The 15,677-nt window shown below is 43.9% G+C and overlaps 1 protein-coding gene across 2 annotated transcripts in view; it reads left to right on the top strand.

Moving 5' to 3' along the window:
• The window catches only part of LOC110535159 (type-1 angiotensin II receptor), a 50,846-nt gene extending 43,214 nt beyond the window's left edge, over positions 1-7,632 (top strand). The window contains exons 2-5 of one of the 2 annotated variants that reach the window (XM_036934653.2): positions 2,356-3,041; positions 3,257-3,472; positions 4,196-4,308; positions 4,662-7,632. In XM_036934653.2, the coding sequence (XP_036790548.1) occupies positions 2,472-3,041; positions 3,257-3,472; positions 4,196-4,308; positions 4,662-4,842 (1,080 nt within the window). In that variant the 5' untranslated portion in view covers positions 2,356-2,471 and the 3' untranslated portion in view covers positions 4,843-7,632. The remainder of the gene's footprint in view (positions 1-2,355; positions 3,042-3,256; positions 3,473-4,195; positions 4,309-4,661) is intronic. The other variant, XM_090189086.1, reaches the window with a different exon arrangement.
• The last annotated feature ends 8,045 nt before the right edge of the window (positions 7,633-15,677 follow it).

Raw genomic sequence — 15,677 nt, 5'->3', positions numbered from 1 at the left:
TTTCCCAGTACGTTCATACCCTGAGTCTGTCTTTCCCAGTACGTTCATATCCTGAGTTTGTCTTTCCCAGTACGTTCATACCCTGAGTCTGTCCTTCCCAGTACATTCATACCCTGAGTCTGTCTTTCCCAGTACGTTCATACCCTGAGTCTGTCTTTCCCAGTACATTCATACCCTCAGTCTGTCTTTCCCAGTACATTCATACCCTCAGTCTGTCTTTCCCAGTACGTTCATACCCTCAGTCTGTCTTTCCCAGTACATTCAAACCCTGAGTCTGTCTTTCCCAGTACATTCATACCCTGAGTCTGTCTTTCCCAGTACGTTCATACCCTCAGTCTGTCTTTCCCAGTACATTCATACCCTGAGTCTGTCTTTCCCAGTACGTTCATACCCTCAGTCTGTCTTTCCCAGTACGTTCATACCCTCAGTCTGTCTTTCCCAGTACGTTCATACCCTCAGTCTGTCTTTCCCAGTACGTTCATACCCTCATTCTGTCTTTCCCAGTACATTCATACCCTGAGTCTGTCTTTCCCAGTACATTCATACCCTGAGTCTGTCTTTCCCAGTATGTTCATACCCTCATTCTGTCTTTCCCAGTACATTCATACCCTGAGTCTGTCTTTCCCAGTACATTCAAACCCTGAGTCTGTCTTTCCCAGTACGTTCATACCCTCAGTCTGTCTTTCCCAGCATGTTTTCCTATTTCATTCCACTGTAATGCTTTAATGTAGTTATACTTATTAATATTCAAAGACATTACCTTTTTCTTAAATATATCTGTGGTGGGTTAAGTAGCATAGAAGCCTGGTATCATAGACTAGACGTAACATAGTAAAAGTAATTTGGTTTTGTATGATTACATAAGACAGAAGGTTTCTTAAGACAAAAACATAAGGAGGGTGGTTGGTCGGGGTGGATGGGTAGGCGTATGAGGCAAATGTCTAGCAACCCAAAGGCTACGTGTTCAATTCTCATCGTGGACAATTTTAGCATTTTTTAGCTAATGTTTCAGCCAGCTAGCTGCCTAGCTAACGTTAGCCACAACAAATTGGAATTAGTGACGTATCTTACATTTAGCAAATTCATAACATATCATACATATTGTCATTCAAAATATATCATACGAAATGGATGATGGACATCCACAAATGAATATGTACAGTACCAAACGAAACGTAAAATATCACACTAAAACGAGGATTTACGGAAACAATGGTAGGAAATGCTCTGAGAGCAGGTTGCAGCGCAGTAACAGTGTACCTAAGGCTCCACTAATGGTGCATGTTTTAAACCCCATACACTAAACATTTCAATTAAGGCTTTAATGTTTATATCCACACTATATTATTTAACAATGAACCTAAACCCCTATGTAGCCAGAGGCTCACAGGTTTGATGTTCACACAGCCTCTCTCTCTCTACCTCTCTCTCTACCTCTCTCCACCTCTCTCTCTACCTCTCTCTCTCTACCTCTCTCTCCACCTCTCTCTCTCTACCTCCCTCTCTACCTCTCTCTCTACCTCTCTCTCTCTCTCTCTACCTCTCTCTCTCTACCCCTCTCTCTCTACCTCTCTCTCTCTACCTTTCTCTCTACCTCTCTCTCTACCTCTTTCTCCATCTCTCTCTCTCTACATCTCTCTCTCTACCTCTCTCTCTCTACCTGTCTCTCTACCTCTCTCTCTACCTCTCTCTTCCTCAGTTCGTAATGGTGTAGTTATCCAGGAAGACAGTTTGACTGCATGCAGTCTTCATTAACACAGGATCGTATCACAACAGAAACACTCCTTCCGGGTTCCCACACAGGCCATACGGACGGACCATTTGATGAGCGCTCTCCAGTTTGACTGTTTCTATTCATTCGCTAAAGAGACGTTTAAAGAGAGGGTGTTGAAATCCAGCCTGTCATTTTTACCATATGAAATAACATCCAACATCTGGTTTTGATGGCCTCCTATTTTACATGTAAACCTGCCAGATGGTTTTACAGTGATGGTGTAGCAGGGCCCTGTAGGGTTTAGGGTGTAGGGTTTAGGGTGTAATGTGAGTGCTGTAAAGTTAGGGTTTAGGGTTTAGGGTGAGCAGGTCACAGTAAAGTTAGGGTTTAGGGTTTAGGGTGAACAGGGCACTGTAGGGTTTAGGGTGTAGGGTGTAGGGTTTAAGGTGTAGTGTTTAGAGTGTAGGGTTTAGTGTGTACTGTGTAGGGTTTAGGGTGTAGGGTTTAGGGTGTAGGGTTTAAGGTGTAGGGTTTAGGGTTTAGGGTGTGCGCCTAGACAGTCTCCTAGACTGTTTACGGCCTGTTGATAATGAAGCTCCTCTCCTAGACTGTCCCTGAACTTTTGTGTGTTTCTTTCATAGGACTGACGGAGGCCCTATATCGTATTTGTCCCCCAGACTGACCCGTCCGTCCGTCCGTCCGTCCGTCAACCATCCCCTCTTTGACCTCCCCCCCCCCCGTGGAGCTGTTAAACCTGATGATGGAGAACTTTACGGCTGTCGGAGCATCGACCACAGAGACAGAAGGTATCCATCTGAACTGCAGCATGTCCGGGAGGCACAACTTCATCTTCACCCTGATCCCGGTAGTGTACGGCTGTAACTTTGTCATCGGCATGGTGGGGAACAGCATGGTGGTGGCGGTCATCTACCGTTACATGAAGCTGAAGACAGTGGCCAACGTGTTCGTCCTCAACTTAGCCATCTCAGACCTTACCTTCCTGATCACCCTGCCCATGTGGGCCACCTTTACAGCCACAGGCTACCAGTGGCCCTTCGGTGGGTTCCTGTGTAAGGCCAGCGCTGGCCTGGTTATGTTCAACCTCTACAGCTCCATCTTCTTCCTCACCGCGCTCAGCATCGACCGCTACCTGGCCATCGTCCACCCGGTGAGGTCGCGGCAGCGCCGTACTGTGCTCTACGCCCGTATCACCTGCGTCCTGGTTTGGCTCTTCGCCCTCCTGCTGTCCGTCCCCACGGCCCTGACCAGAGACCTGATGCACATCACCAACTACAACATCACCACGTGTGGCGTGCTGCACCCCGAGGTTTGACATGAATAGGGCTATCCTTTCACAATGTGACTCTTAAACGGGCACCTCTGTGTAAATATTTGTAATTGTTGTCTTTACTGTTGTTGTTTTCAACTGAATTGAGTGTAAAGTGTTTAAAGTATCAGTCTTTCCCACCTGCTATCTACCATCCAGCTGGAGCATCCTACTGCTTTTAATAATCTAGTCAATTTAACCAATCAATCAATCAGGGCTCCAGGCACCTCCTCCTCATCATCAGCCTGATGAAGAGCATCCTGGGGTTCCTTGTTCCCTTCCTCATTATCATATCATGCTACTGCCTGATTGGTCAAGCCCTGGTCAGGGCGAGGAGCATCCAGAAGACCACCCGGTCGAGAGACGATGAGGTGTTGAGGATGCTGGCGGCGGCTGTCCTGGCCTTCTTCCTGTGTTGGGTGCCTCACCAGGTGGGAGGAGACTCCCTCCACACACAACCACACACAACCACACACACACACACACACACACACTGTACTCTGAAGAGACTCTGCTAACACACTGTACTCTGAAGAGACTCACTCCACACACACTTTATACTAAAGGTATTCACTTATTCAGGTATTATCCCGTTGTTATTCAGGTATTATCCCGTTGTTATTCAGGTATTATCCCGTTGTTATTCAGGTATTATCCCGTTGTTATTCAGGTATTATCCCGTTGTTATTCAGGTATTATCCCGTTGTTATTCAGTTATTATCCCGTTGTTATTCAGGTATTATCCCGTTGTTATTCAGGTATTATCCCGTTGTTATTCAGTTATTATCTAATTTTTATTCCGTTATTATCTCGTTATTATCTTGTTATTATTCGGTTATTATCTCGTTGTTGTTCTGTTATTATCCTGTTATTATTCAGTTATTTTCTCATTTTTATTCCTTTATTATCTCGTTATTATCTTGTTTTTATTCGGTTATTATCTCGTTGTTATTCGGTTATTATCTCGTTGTTATTCGGTTATTATCTCGTTATTATTCGGTTATTATCTCGTTGTTATTCTGTTATTATCGCGTTATTATTCAGTTATCCTGTTGTTTTCAGGTTCCTCCCTGAATATTCTCTTGGAGTGATGAGGAATGTCCTTTTTGTCTTTCTAGAGCTGTAAAGTTAATGTAATCTCTTCCTCACCTTAGGTATTCCACTTCATGGAGCTCCTGGCCCAGCTAAAGGTTATAACGAACTGTGTGATGGTGGACGTCATCGACACGGCCATGCCCTTCACCATCTGCATCGCATTTCTCAACAGGTAGCCTAGAGGTTCATCTGGGAAAACCCAGAACTAAAATCTCACGTAATTTAATTAGATGTTAAGTGTATCTACAATAGATACCCTAGAGGTGAAAGGGGCAGGCAACTGGAAGGTCAACTGGAAGGTCATTGGTTCGAATTTTGACACTAACTGGGGAAAATCTACCCTTGGTACCTGTCTATTTTTCTCTCTTTCCACTCCTTCTATCTTTCCACTCATGCTAAACATGTTTGGCATATAACGTAGAGAACAAGGAGTGGAATGACAGCACAAAACATGGCTGGATTTCAGGCTAGGAACGTTGCATTGACCATAATAAAGTATTATCTGATGTTATGTTATATCGCCAGCTGTGTCAACCCCATCCTCTACGGCTTCGTGGGACAGAACTTCAGGAAGAACCTGGTCCTACTGCTCCGCTGCTCCCCCGCTGGCCTGGCTGGGACACATCCCTCCATCATCTCTAAGATGTCCACCCTGTCCTACCGCCCCTCTGAGGCCCTGCACCTCACCAACAAGAACAATGTCTGATGTGAGGAGGGAAGGAGTGTGTAGCTGTGTAATTCCTTGGCTCTTCTGGTTGTGTCAAGTGAGGAGTATGAAGGAATACACATTGTGGATGCCTCCCAAATGGCCCCCTAGTCCCTATATAGTGCCCTTTGGGCCCTGGTCAAAAGTAGTGCACTATATAGGGAATAGGGTGCAATTTGGTACACATCCCCAACTGTTATACCAAGCACTGAACCGTGGTTAGAAGTTGTACCGTAGAACTGTAGAGAAATACAGGTAGAACTATTAAATACTGAGGGAATGTTCCTTTGTGTCTGAATCATATGAGTTGAGTCCATGGGACAGATTCGTTCACTGCCTTGTACAACATACAGCAGATGTGCATGGTTAGCTAACAGATTTCATTGTAATGCAGCTTTAGAACAAAACAGCTGCGTTATTTCTGTTTAAATACTGATGTGAAATACTATTACTGTACTTTGGTATTCGTGTTTTTTTTGTTGTCACACAGGTACATAGATATGTAAGCAGGAGCATACATACAGTATTTATACTGCACATTCAGTAAATGTTAAATTTGAATATACTGTAGCTGAGATTAAAGTGATGAGTGAGAAAGTTACTGATGCAGAAATATCATACCTCTCACCATTACAATAACAGGGGAGGTTAGCATGTTATATCATACCCCCAAGACATGCTAACCTCTCACCATTACAATAACAGGGGAGGTTAGCATTTTATATCATACCCCCAAGACATGCTAACCTCTCACCATTACAATAACAGGGGAGGTTAGCATTTTATATCATACCCCCAAGACATGCAAACCTCTCACCATTACAATAACAGGGGAGGTTAGCATTTTATATCATACCCCCAAGACATGCTAACCTCTCACCATTACAATAACAGGGGAGGTTAGCATTTTATATCATACCCCCAAGACATGCTAACCTCTCACTATTACAATAACAGGGGAGGTTAGCATTTTTGGGAGGGGGGTATGATATTTGTGCATCTGTAACTTTCTCTCTCATCACTATTCATGATTCATCCAGAATTATCCGTAATCATGGAAGCATCCACATTAATGTAGAAGTGTTTAGAAACACATTCTATTCTTATTTACAATAAAAGTGACTCCAAAATGACACAATACATTATTTAACCTTTATTTCTATTGGGCACAGAATAATCTGAAACACAACCAAAACAAACAAACAACAAAGGCATCCAACAAGTTTGTAGAGTCACAAGCTTGATGTAATCATTGCACGCTAGTAATATGGGACCAAATACTAAACTTTCGACAACTTTAATACACATATAAGTGAATTTGTCCCAATAATTTTGGTTCCCTAAAATGGGGGACTATGTACAAGAAGTGCTGTAATTTGAAACGGTTCACCCGATATGGATGAAAATAACCTCAAATGAAAGCTAACAGTCAGCACTTTAACCTTGTAGTCATTGTACCATTTCACTTGTTACTGTCCCAGTACTTTTGGAGCTCACTGTATTTGTCCTATTTTACACATCTAAGTGTAGCTACAAGCCTAGCTACCGTACAGGCCTGTACACTCCCATGCTCAACCAAATAGAATGACTTACCTAGCCTGCCGTCAGCTAGTGCACGATACACTGAAAGATGTCTACAACTCTGCTCTACTTGTAATTGTAAAGTTGATGATCTATGTAACTTCTGTGTCTGTGTTTGGTAGTACCAACACCATGTGACTGTGTTTGGTAGTACCAACACCATGTGACTGTGTTTGGTAGTACCAACACCATGTGACTGTTTGGTAGTACCAACACCATGTGACTGTGTTTGGTAGTACCAACACCATGTGACTGTGTTTGGTAGTACCAACACCATGTGACTGTGTTTGGTAGTACCAACACCATGTGACTGTTTGGTAGTACCAACACCATGTGACTGTTTGGTAGTACCAACACCATGTGACTGTGTTTGGTAGTACCAACACCATGTGACTGTGTTTGGTAGTACCAACACCATGTGACTGTGTTTGGTGGTACCAACACCATGTGACTGTGTTTGGTAGTACCAACACCATGTGACTGTGTTTGGTAGTACCAACACCATGTGACTGTGTTTGGTAGTACCAACACCATGTGACTGTTTGGTAGTACCAACACCATGTGACTGTGTTTGGTAGTACCAACACCATGTGACTGTGTTTGGTAGTACCAACACCATGTGACTGTGTTTGGTGGTACCAACACCATGTGACTGGTATTGTGTGTGTGATGTGTTGTGGAACTGTGTTCTTATAGCAATGCCTTTGCATAGGGAGCTGTAGTGGTTTAATGTGTAGCATCGGTCTGAGAGAAATTCATTTAGTGTCGCCAACAAAACCTTATGCTTTAACTGTGAAGTATAGCACCTGAGATTACGGAGATTACGGAGATTAAGGAGATCTATCCCAAAATTCCCAGGTTTTCCAGAAATCCTGGTGGAGGAATCTTGATTTCCTGCATATTCCCTCCTTATTCATGGAATTTTACAACCAGGATATGGAATATTTGTGGAAAATGACCAGAAACAGCGCTAGGGAGACGTGACGATGAAGATCGAGTATAACAGAAGCACTCCAGGTGATTCTATACATTCAGTACATATATGAGGGTGATTCTGCACATTGGGGTGTATGTTCTGTGTCTGGGCAGATCTGGTGTCTTTGTGGTATTGAAACGTGTTCACATTGTTCCCTAGATATGTTTCATTCTGTAAGTGTACAGTTCATCACAAATACACATAAATATATTAATAAATCTGAAAAAAATTGAGATACGTACATATCCCTGTGATTTGTTATTGCTGGGTATTTCTTCATCGATAGGGACAAAGAGAGGCACAGGGTAGTAATCTATTCAACCAGTCACGCTTCCAAACGCCTGTGTCGTGTCTGATGTTTCTGTTGCTCCGTATGTATTAACAATAAGAAGAAGAAGAATACATTTAATGTATAACCCCCTTTCCATTGATAAACAATCTCAAAATACTATAGTAAGTGCATTAAAATAGGTCCACCTGCAATGTTCTGTATCACCACAATGCATCTGACCAGAACTAATGCAAAAACCCCACCCAACCCACTGGGCACACCACGTCATTTCAAACGTCAAAATGTGGGTAATATTTGGTTGGGACGTTGAGCAATGAGATTTCAACCTTTATTCACCCAGACGAAAAGACAGCCAGAAGTATGTTGAATTCACAACGTGTTATCACTATGATTCTAACCATCTAACAGCAACAAAGGAAAACCAATGTCTGATTTTTGGTTGAGTCGTCACCTTAATGTGTTATCACTATGAATGTCTGATTTTTGGTTGAGTCGTCACCTTAATGTGTTATCACTGCACGTTCAACCATTTTTAAAAGCACAACAAAGTTCAAATGGGAATACAATGTCAGATACGTTGTATTTATATAACGGATGATTAATTATGGATAGGGGAGACGCTAGCGTCTCGACTGGCCAACTGCCAGGGGGAAATGCAGAGCGCCAGATTCAAATAAAATGCTATAAAATTCAAACTTTCATTAAATCACACATGTAAGATATTCAATTAAAGCTACACTCGTTGTGAATCCAGGCCAACATGTGGGATTTTAAAAATGCTTAGTTCAAGTGATTAACGCTGTTGGAGATTCTGCACAGATTATTATAGTAATTGTGAAGATGTCAACTGACCAGGGACCACTGCATGCTGTCTAGAACATGCACACTTTCCATGATCGCATAAGAAGTAACCTCAAAACGTTGCCAACAATGTGCTACTCATTTTAAGGTTGAATAAATCGGCCACTGTTATATTAATAGTAGATATTAGTTTGCCTTAACTTTAGGCTATTTGCTATTTAACATAAGTAATAATGAGGAGATGTGTTTTTTTGTGCCAATGACTTTAGTCTGGCTTTGTTTAAAGTGCATTTCAAGTTTGATTTAGTCATTATGAAGGATGGGGATTGGGGAAGACAGTTAGTGTACACTGACAACATAATGAAGGCTCTTCTGCTTCTAGGATTTGTGGCATCCGCCCCGGGTTGAGGTAATGTTTTACGACAGGTAAATTATCAACCTTTTATTTTGGTGTTTCAAACCTCACAGTGTATGAATATGACAAAGATATTTTTACCCCGACAAGGCTGGGACAATTGTGCGCCATCCTATGGGACTCCCAATCACGGCCGGTTGGGACACAGCCTGGAATCGAACCAGAGTCTGTAGTAACGCCTCTAGCACTGAGATGCATTGTCTTAGACCGCTGCGCAACTCGGGAGGTCATGTTGTAAACACATCACCCTGTCACAAGTTACAACACATCACCCTGTCACAAGATACAGCACATCACCCTGTCACAAGATACAGCACTTGCTGTCACACAAGATACAGCACATCACTGTCCCACAAGATACAGCACATCACTGTTGTTAGGCCCACTATTAGAGGATGTATGGTGATAGACTGTTGATAGGCCCACTATTAGAGGATGTATGGTGATAGACTGTTGATAGGCCCACTATTAGAGGATGTATGGTGATAGACTGTTGATAGGCCCACTATTAGAGGATGTATGGTGATAGACTGTTGATAGGTCAACTATTAGAGGATGTATGGTGATAGACTGTTGATAGGCCCACTATTAGAGGATGTATGGTGATAGACTGTTGATAGGCCCACTAATAGAGGATGTATGGTGATAGACTGTTGATAGGTCCACTATTAGAGGATGTATGGTGATAGACTGTTGATAGGCCCACTATTAGAGGATGTATGGTGATAGACTGTTGATAGGCCCACTATTAGAAGATGTATGGTGATAGACTGTTGATAGGCCCACTATTAGAGGATGTATGGTGATAGACTGTTGATAGGCCCACTATTAGAGGATGTATGGTGATAGACTGTTGATAGGTCCACTATTAGAGGATGTATGGTGATAGACTGTTGATAGGCCCACTATTAGAGGATGTATGGTGATAGACTGTTGATAGGCCCACTATTAGAGGATGTATGGTGATAGACTGTTGATAAGCCCACTATTAGAGGATGTATGGTGATAGACTGTTGATAGGCCCACTATTAGAGGATGTATGGTGATAGACTGTTGATAGGCCCACTATTAGAGGATGTATGGTGATAGACTGTTGATAGGTCCACTATTAGAGGATGTATGGTGATAGACTGTTGATAGGCCCACTATTAGAAGATGTATGGTTATGGATTAGCCACATTTGGTCAGAGAATTTATAAGTGAACATATTTCTATTAACATTAAAATACCTGTGGGACTCAATTTAATTTGTCACAGCTGTTTGTGATGCCAGTCATGTACTGGACACAGCACCGAGGGAGCTACCAGTGTCAAGTGGTCTTCTTCCTGTTAGGAAATCATCTCTTCTCAGTACCTGAACATCCAATATTTTACATTTGCAGACTAGATATACAGTACATTGAATTCCATAAGATATTTAATAAGCTCAGTGTAAGGTCATGACCAAAAACATCACACAATTATTAAGACAACTTTTTGAAGCCTTGAGGAATGAATTCAACTGTTTTAAACAAAGCTTGAGGACGTGCTCTTTGAATGTTTGTTGATCTGGGCACTCACAAACATCAGATGTTAGGAGACCAGAGACAACAAATGTAGGTTATCTCTCCTGACAATATCAACAATGGATGGATAGCACAAACTAGAGCCCTGGCTGTGGTGCTAGAGCCCTGGATGTGGTGCTAGAGCCCTGGATGTGGTGCTAGAGCCCTGGCTGGGGTTCTTGAGCCCTGGCTGTGGTTCTAGAGCTCTGGTGGTGGTGCTGGAACCCTGGATGTGGTGCTGGAACCCTGGCTGGGGTGCTAGAGCCCTGGCTGGGGTGCTAGAGCCCTGGCTGTGGTTCTAGAGCCCTGTTGGTGGTTCTAGGGCCCTGAACATGGTTCTAGAACCATGGCTGTGGTTCTAGAGCCCCGATGATGGTTCTAGAGCCCTGGTGGTGGTTCTAGAGCCTTGGCTGTGGTGCTAGAGCCCTGGATGTGGTGCTAGAGCCCTGGCTAGGGTGCTAGACCCCTGAATGGGAAAAGACAATTATGTCGTGGAGGTAGACAAATACGAACCGGTTCAGCATGTCCCGGAGCACATTGTAGACCAGGGCCTGGAACATAGTTCCGCTAGCCCTGGTAAAGGCTGTCTTCCACTTGTTTCCTTCCCATATCCAAGCCAGATGGTAGGCATTCAGAAGGTCCAACTTTGAGAAGATGGTTGCTCCCTGAAGAGGTTTGAAAGCCGAGGAGATGAGTGGTAGAGGGTAATGTTTTTTTAACCGTGATGTCATTAAGGTCCCGGCAGTCGATACACGGCGCAGGGTTTTGTTCTTCTTCTCCACAAAGAAGAACCCCCGTGCCAGCGGGAGAGGCAGGTGGATGAACACTCCCTGCAGTGAGAGAGTCCTCAATGTTCTCCTCCATAGCCTTACAGGGAGTAAAGCTGACCCCGAGGTGGAGGGGTGCCTGGAAGAAGGTCAATGGCGTAATCGTAGGGTCGATGCGGAGGGAGAGACGTAGCGCGTGCCTTGTTGAAGACCTCCTGGAGGCGTGAATGGCGGAGAGATCCAAGGCTTCACCCAAGCCTGCAAGAAGATGCCCCGGACAGGCTGTGTTGACTTGAGACACTGCGCATGGCAGAACGGGCTCCAACCCACGATAGAACCAGTAGCCCAGTCGATCAGTAGATTGTGCTTCTGGAGCCATGAAGACCCCAACAGGGTGGCATGGAGAGGGGTACGAGTAATCGGAGATTGGAAAATCCCCGTATGGTTCACCAGAGTACTCAAACCTACTGGTGAGCCTGGTCTTTTTAATGGACAGTTGGAAATATAATATCCTATAGTCCCTCAATACAGACAGCTCCTGGTGCTCAACCTGCGTAAACGTTAATCCGTAGACAATCTACCCCTTCACAGTAGCTTTGGCTCTGGAGGAGGCGAGTCGGCCACCCTCTGTCATTCTCGTGGGCACTCGGGTGACCTCGGATTCTCTCGATAAGGTGGACGTTGGGCACTTCCGGGATTTCTCAGAGGCCAGGTGGGAGCAGTGGATGAGCGAGTGTTACCGGGAACAGACCTCTCCCGCCAACGTTTCAGTAGACGCCCATCAAGCCTTAAGGTCAAGGCGATGAGGGAGTCGAGGTCCATGGGAAGCTCCCGGGCTGCGAGCTCGTCTTTAACCCTTGAAGGAACGTGTTGAAAAGGGCTTCCGGGTTCCAGGCATTCTCAGCCGCCAACGTGTGAAAATCCACTGCGTAGTCTGCCACACTACGGGAGTCTTGACGTAGATGGATCAGCCCCTCTCCCGGACAACGGAGAATCGAACACTTTTCGTACCTCCGTCACAAACTCCTCCAGACTCAGGCAAACGGTGGATTGTTGCTCCCAGACATCAACGTTATGCTCATCAGCGTTATGGTGGATTGTTGCCATCAGCGTTATGAGGTACGCTATCTTCGAGCGGTCCGAGGGGGAACGAAGAAGGCTGCAGCTCGAAGATGAGGGAGCATTGTGAGAGAAAAGCACGGCAGGCTCCAGAATCTCCAGCGTAGTGCTCCGGAGGTGGTGAGCAAGGTTCTCAGGACACCTGGGTAGGCTGGAAAGAAGTGCCACTGGTCTTGGGGATCTTGAGATTCTGGGATTTTACTGTAGTGGCTTGCTGCCTAATAGGGAATCAGAGGAATTGCTCCAGCAATGTATCGAATACATGGTCATGGCGTGCTGCCAGGGTATGAAGTCCCTCCATAAGGCTTTGCAGTAACTCCTCGTGTCTTCCAATGGTGGCTCCTTGGGAGGAGAGGGTGTTGTGGAGCCGGTCCGAATCTGCTGGGTCGGTCATGGCCAGTTCGTACTGTCAAGACTCAGGCTTAGACCCAGATGCAGACACAGGAGGCAGATAGTATGAGTCTCATAGTTTATTCTAGTACAAGGGGCAGGAAAAAGGTAAGTCTGCTGGGCCAGTTCGTACTATCCCGTTTCAGGTATGACCCAGATGCAGACACAGGAGGCAGATAGTACGAGTCTCATAGTTTATTCTAGTACAAGGGGCAGGGAAAAGGTAAGTCAAGGCAGGCAACGAGTCATAATCCAAATCAGAGTCAGACAGGGATGCTAATATGACCAGGATTATCATCAACTAGCATAGGATGCTAATATGACTAGGATTATCATCAACTAGCATGGGATGCTAATATGACTAGGATTATCATCAACTAGCATGGGATGCTACTATGACTAGGATTATCATCAACTAGCATGGGATGCTAATATGACCAGGATTATCATCAACTAGCATGGGATGCTAATATGACCAGGATTATCATCAACTAGCATGGGATGCTAATATAACCAGGATTATCATCAACTAGCATGAGATGCTAATATGACCAGAAATATCATCAACTAGCATGGGATGTTAATATGACTAGGATTATCATCAACTAGCATGGGATGCTAATATGACTAGGATTATCATCAACTAGCATGGGACGCTAATATGACTAGGATAATGCCTCTGTCTGCTAGAGAATGAAGGAAAGTTTATTTGAAAACCAATAGACCAGGAGAGCATATATGTAGAATAATTCCCTCCAGCATCGGATGATTTGGCCTCCACAATCACCCGATATGAAATGAAATATTATGAGGCCTGTCTCACCTAGCCTAGCCACAGCCAGAATCCCACCATAGAAATGTGGAGGGATCATCTGATGCAGCACTCCATCACTCTCCTTCTTGGTAAAATAGCCCTTACACCGCCTGGAAGTGTGTTGTGTCATTGTCCTGTTAAAAACAAATGATAGTCAAACTAAGCCCAACCTAGCAGGGATGGCATATTGCTGCAGAATGCTGTGGTAGCCATGCTGGTTAAGTGAGCCTTGAATTCTAAATAAATCACAGTGTCACCAGCAAAGCCCCCCCACACCATCACATCTCCTCCTCCATGCTTCACGGTGGGAACCACAGAAGCAGAGATCATCCATTCACCTACTCTGTGTCTCACAAAGACACAGGGGTTGGAACCAAAAATCTCTAATTTGGACTCATCAGAACAAAGGACAGATTTCCACCGGTCTAATGTCCATTGCTCGTGTTTCTTGGCCCAGGCAAGTCTCTTCCTCTCATTGGTGTCCTTTAGTAGTGGTTTCTTTGCAGTAATTTGACCATGAAGGCCTGATTCATGCAGTCTCCTCTGAACAGTTGATGTTGAGATGGGTCTGTTACGTAAACTCTGTGAAGCTTTTATTTGGGCAGCAATCTGAGGTGCAGTTAACTCTAATGAACTTACCTTCAGCAGAGGTAACTCTGGTTCTTCCCTTCCTATGGTAGTTCTCATGAGAGCCAGTCTCATCATAGCGCTTCATGGTTTTTGCGATAGGACTTGAAGAAACTGTAAAAGTTCTTGAAATTTTCTGGATTGACTGACCTTCATTTTTATAATAATGATGGACTGTCATTTCTCTTTGCTTACTTGAGCTGTTATTGCATAATATGGAATTGTTTTTTTGCCAAATAGGGCTATCTTCTGTATACACAACTGATTGGCTCAAACGCATTAAGATGGAAAGAAATTCCACAAATTCACTTTTAACAAGGCACACTTGTTAATTTAAATGCATTCCAGGTGACTACCTCATGAAGCTGGTTGAGAGAATGCCAAGCATGTGCAAAGCTGTCATCAAGGCAAATGGTGGCTACTTTGAAGAATCTCAAATACAAAATATATTTTGATTTGTTCAACACTCTTTTGGCTATTTTGGTTACTACATGATTCCATATGTGTTATTTCATAGTTTTGATGTCTTCACTATTATTCTACATTGTAGAAAGAAGTTAAAAAATAAAGAAAAACCCTTGAATGAGAAGGTTTTTCCAAAAGTTTGACAGGTATTGTATGTATTTCACATGACTGGGAAGGGGTGCAGGCGTGGGTGGGCTCACTGGGGAGCCTGGCCCAGCCTATCAAAATGAGTTTTTCCCCTCAAAAGGGCTTTATTACAGACATAAATACTCCTCAATTTCATTAGCTGTCCAGGTGGCTGGTGTCAGACGATCCCACAGGTAAAGAATTCTCTAAAATGATGTTGGAGGTGGCTTATGGTAGAGAAATTAGCATTCAATATTCCTGAAGTCAGCATGCCAATTACATGCTCCCTCAAAACTTGAGACATCTGTGGTGTTGTCTGACAAAACTGCACATTTTAGAGTGGTCTTTTACTGCCCCCAGCACAAGGTGCACCTGTGTAATGATCATGCTGTTTAATCAGCTTCTTGATATACCACACCTGTCAGGTGGATGGATTATCTTGGCAAAGGAGAAAATGCTCACTAACAGGAATGTAAACAAATTTCTGCACAGAATTTTAAAGAAATACACTTTTTGGGGTTTGGAACATTTCTGGAATCATTTATTTCAGCGCACAAAACATGGGACCAACACTTTACATGTTGCGTTTCTATATTTTTTCTGTATATATACGAACCCCACACTGCTCATCGTCTGTCTGGAAAGCCTCCGCAAATTAAAACGGATGGTGGACCTCGAAGAGGGGCTTCTCAAGCAAGGTCCTTCTCCATAGATCAGGGATCATCAACTAGATTCAGTTGCGGGCAGATTTTTTCTTGAGCGGACGGTCATGGGACGGGAACATAATTACAAATAATTTGTAGACTGCAAATTGACTGCAAGAAGCCCAAACATCTATTATATTTGACTAAAACATAATCATATTAAACCTTGCTTATGTTTGTATACGGTCACATATGTCTCTCTATCATGCCCGAG

The sequence above is a fragment of the Oncorhynchus mykiss genome, chromosome 11 (assembly GCF_057628025.1).
Source record: "Oncorhynchus mykiss isolate SJ-2025 chromosome 11, ASM5762802v1, whole genome shotgun sequence".
Taxonomy (NCBI): Eukaryota; Metazoa; Chordata; class Actinopteri; order Salmoniformes; family Salmonidae; genus Oncorhynchus; species Oncorhynchus mykiss.
Note: the sequence above shows the minus strand (reverse complement) of the source record. Positions and strands in the feature narration are given on the sequence as shown.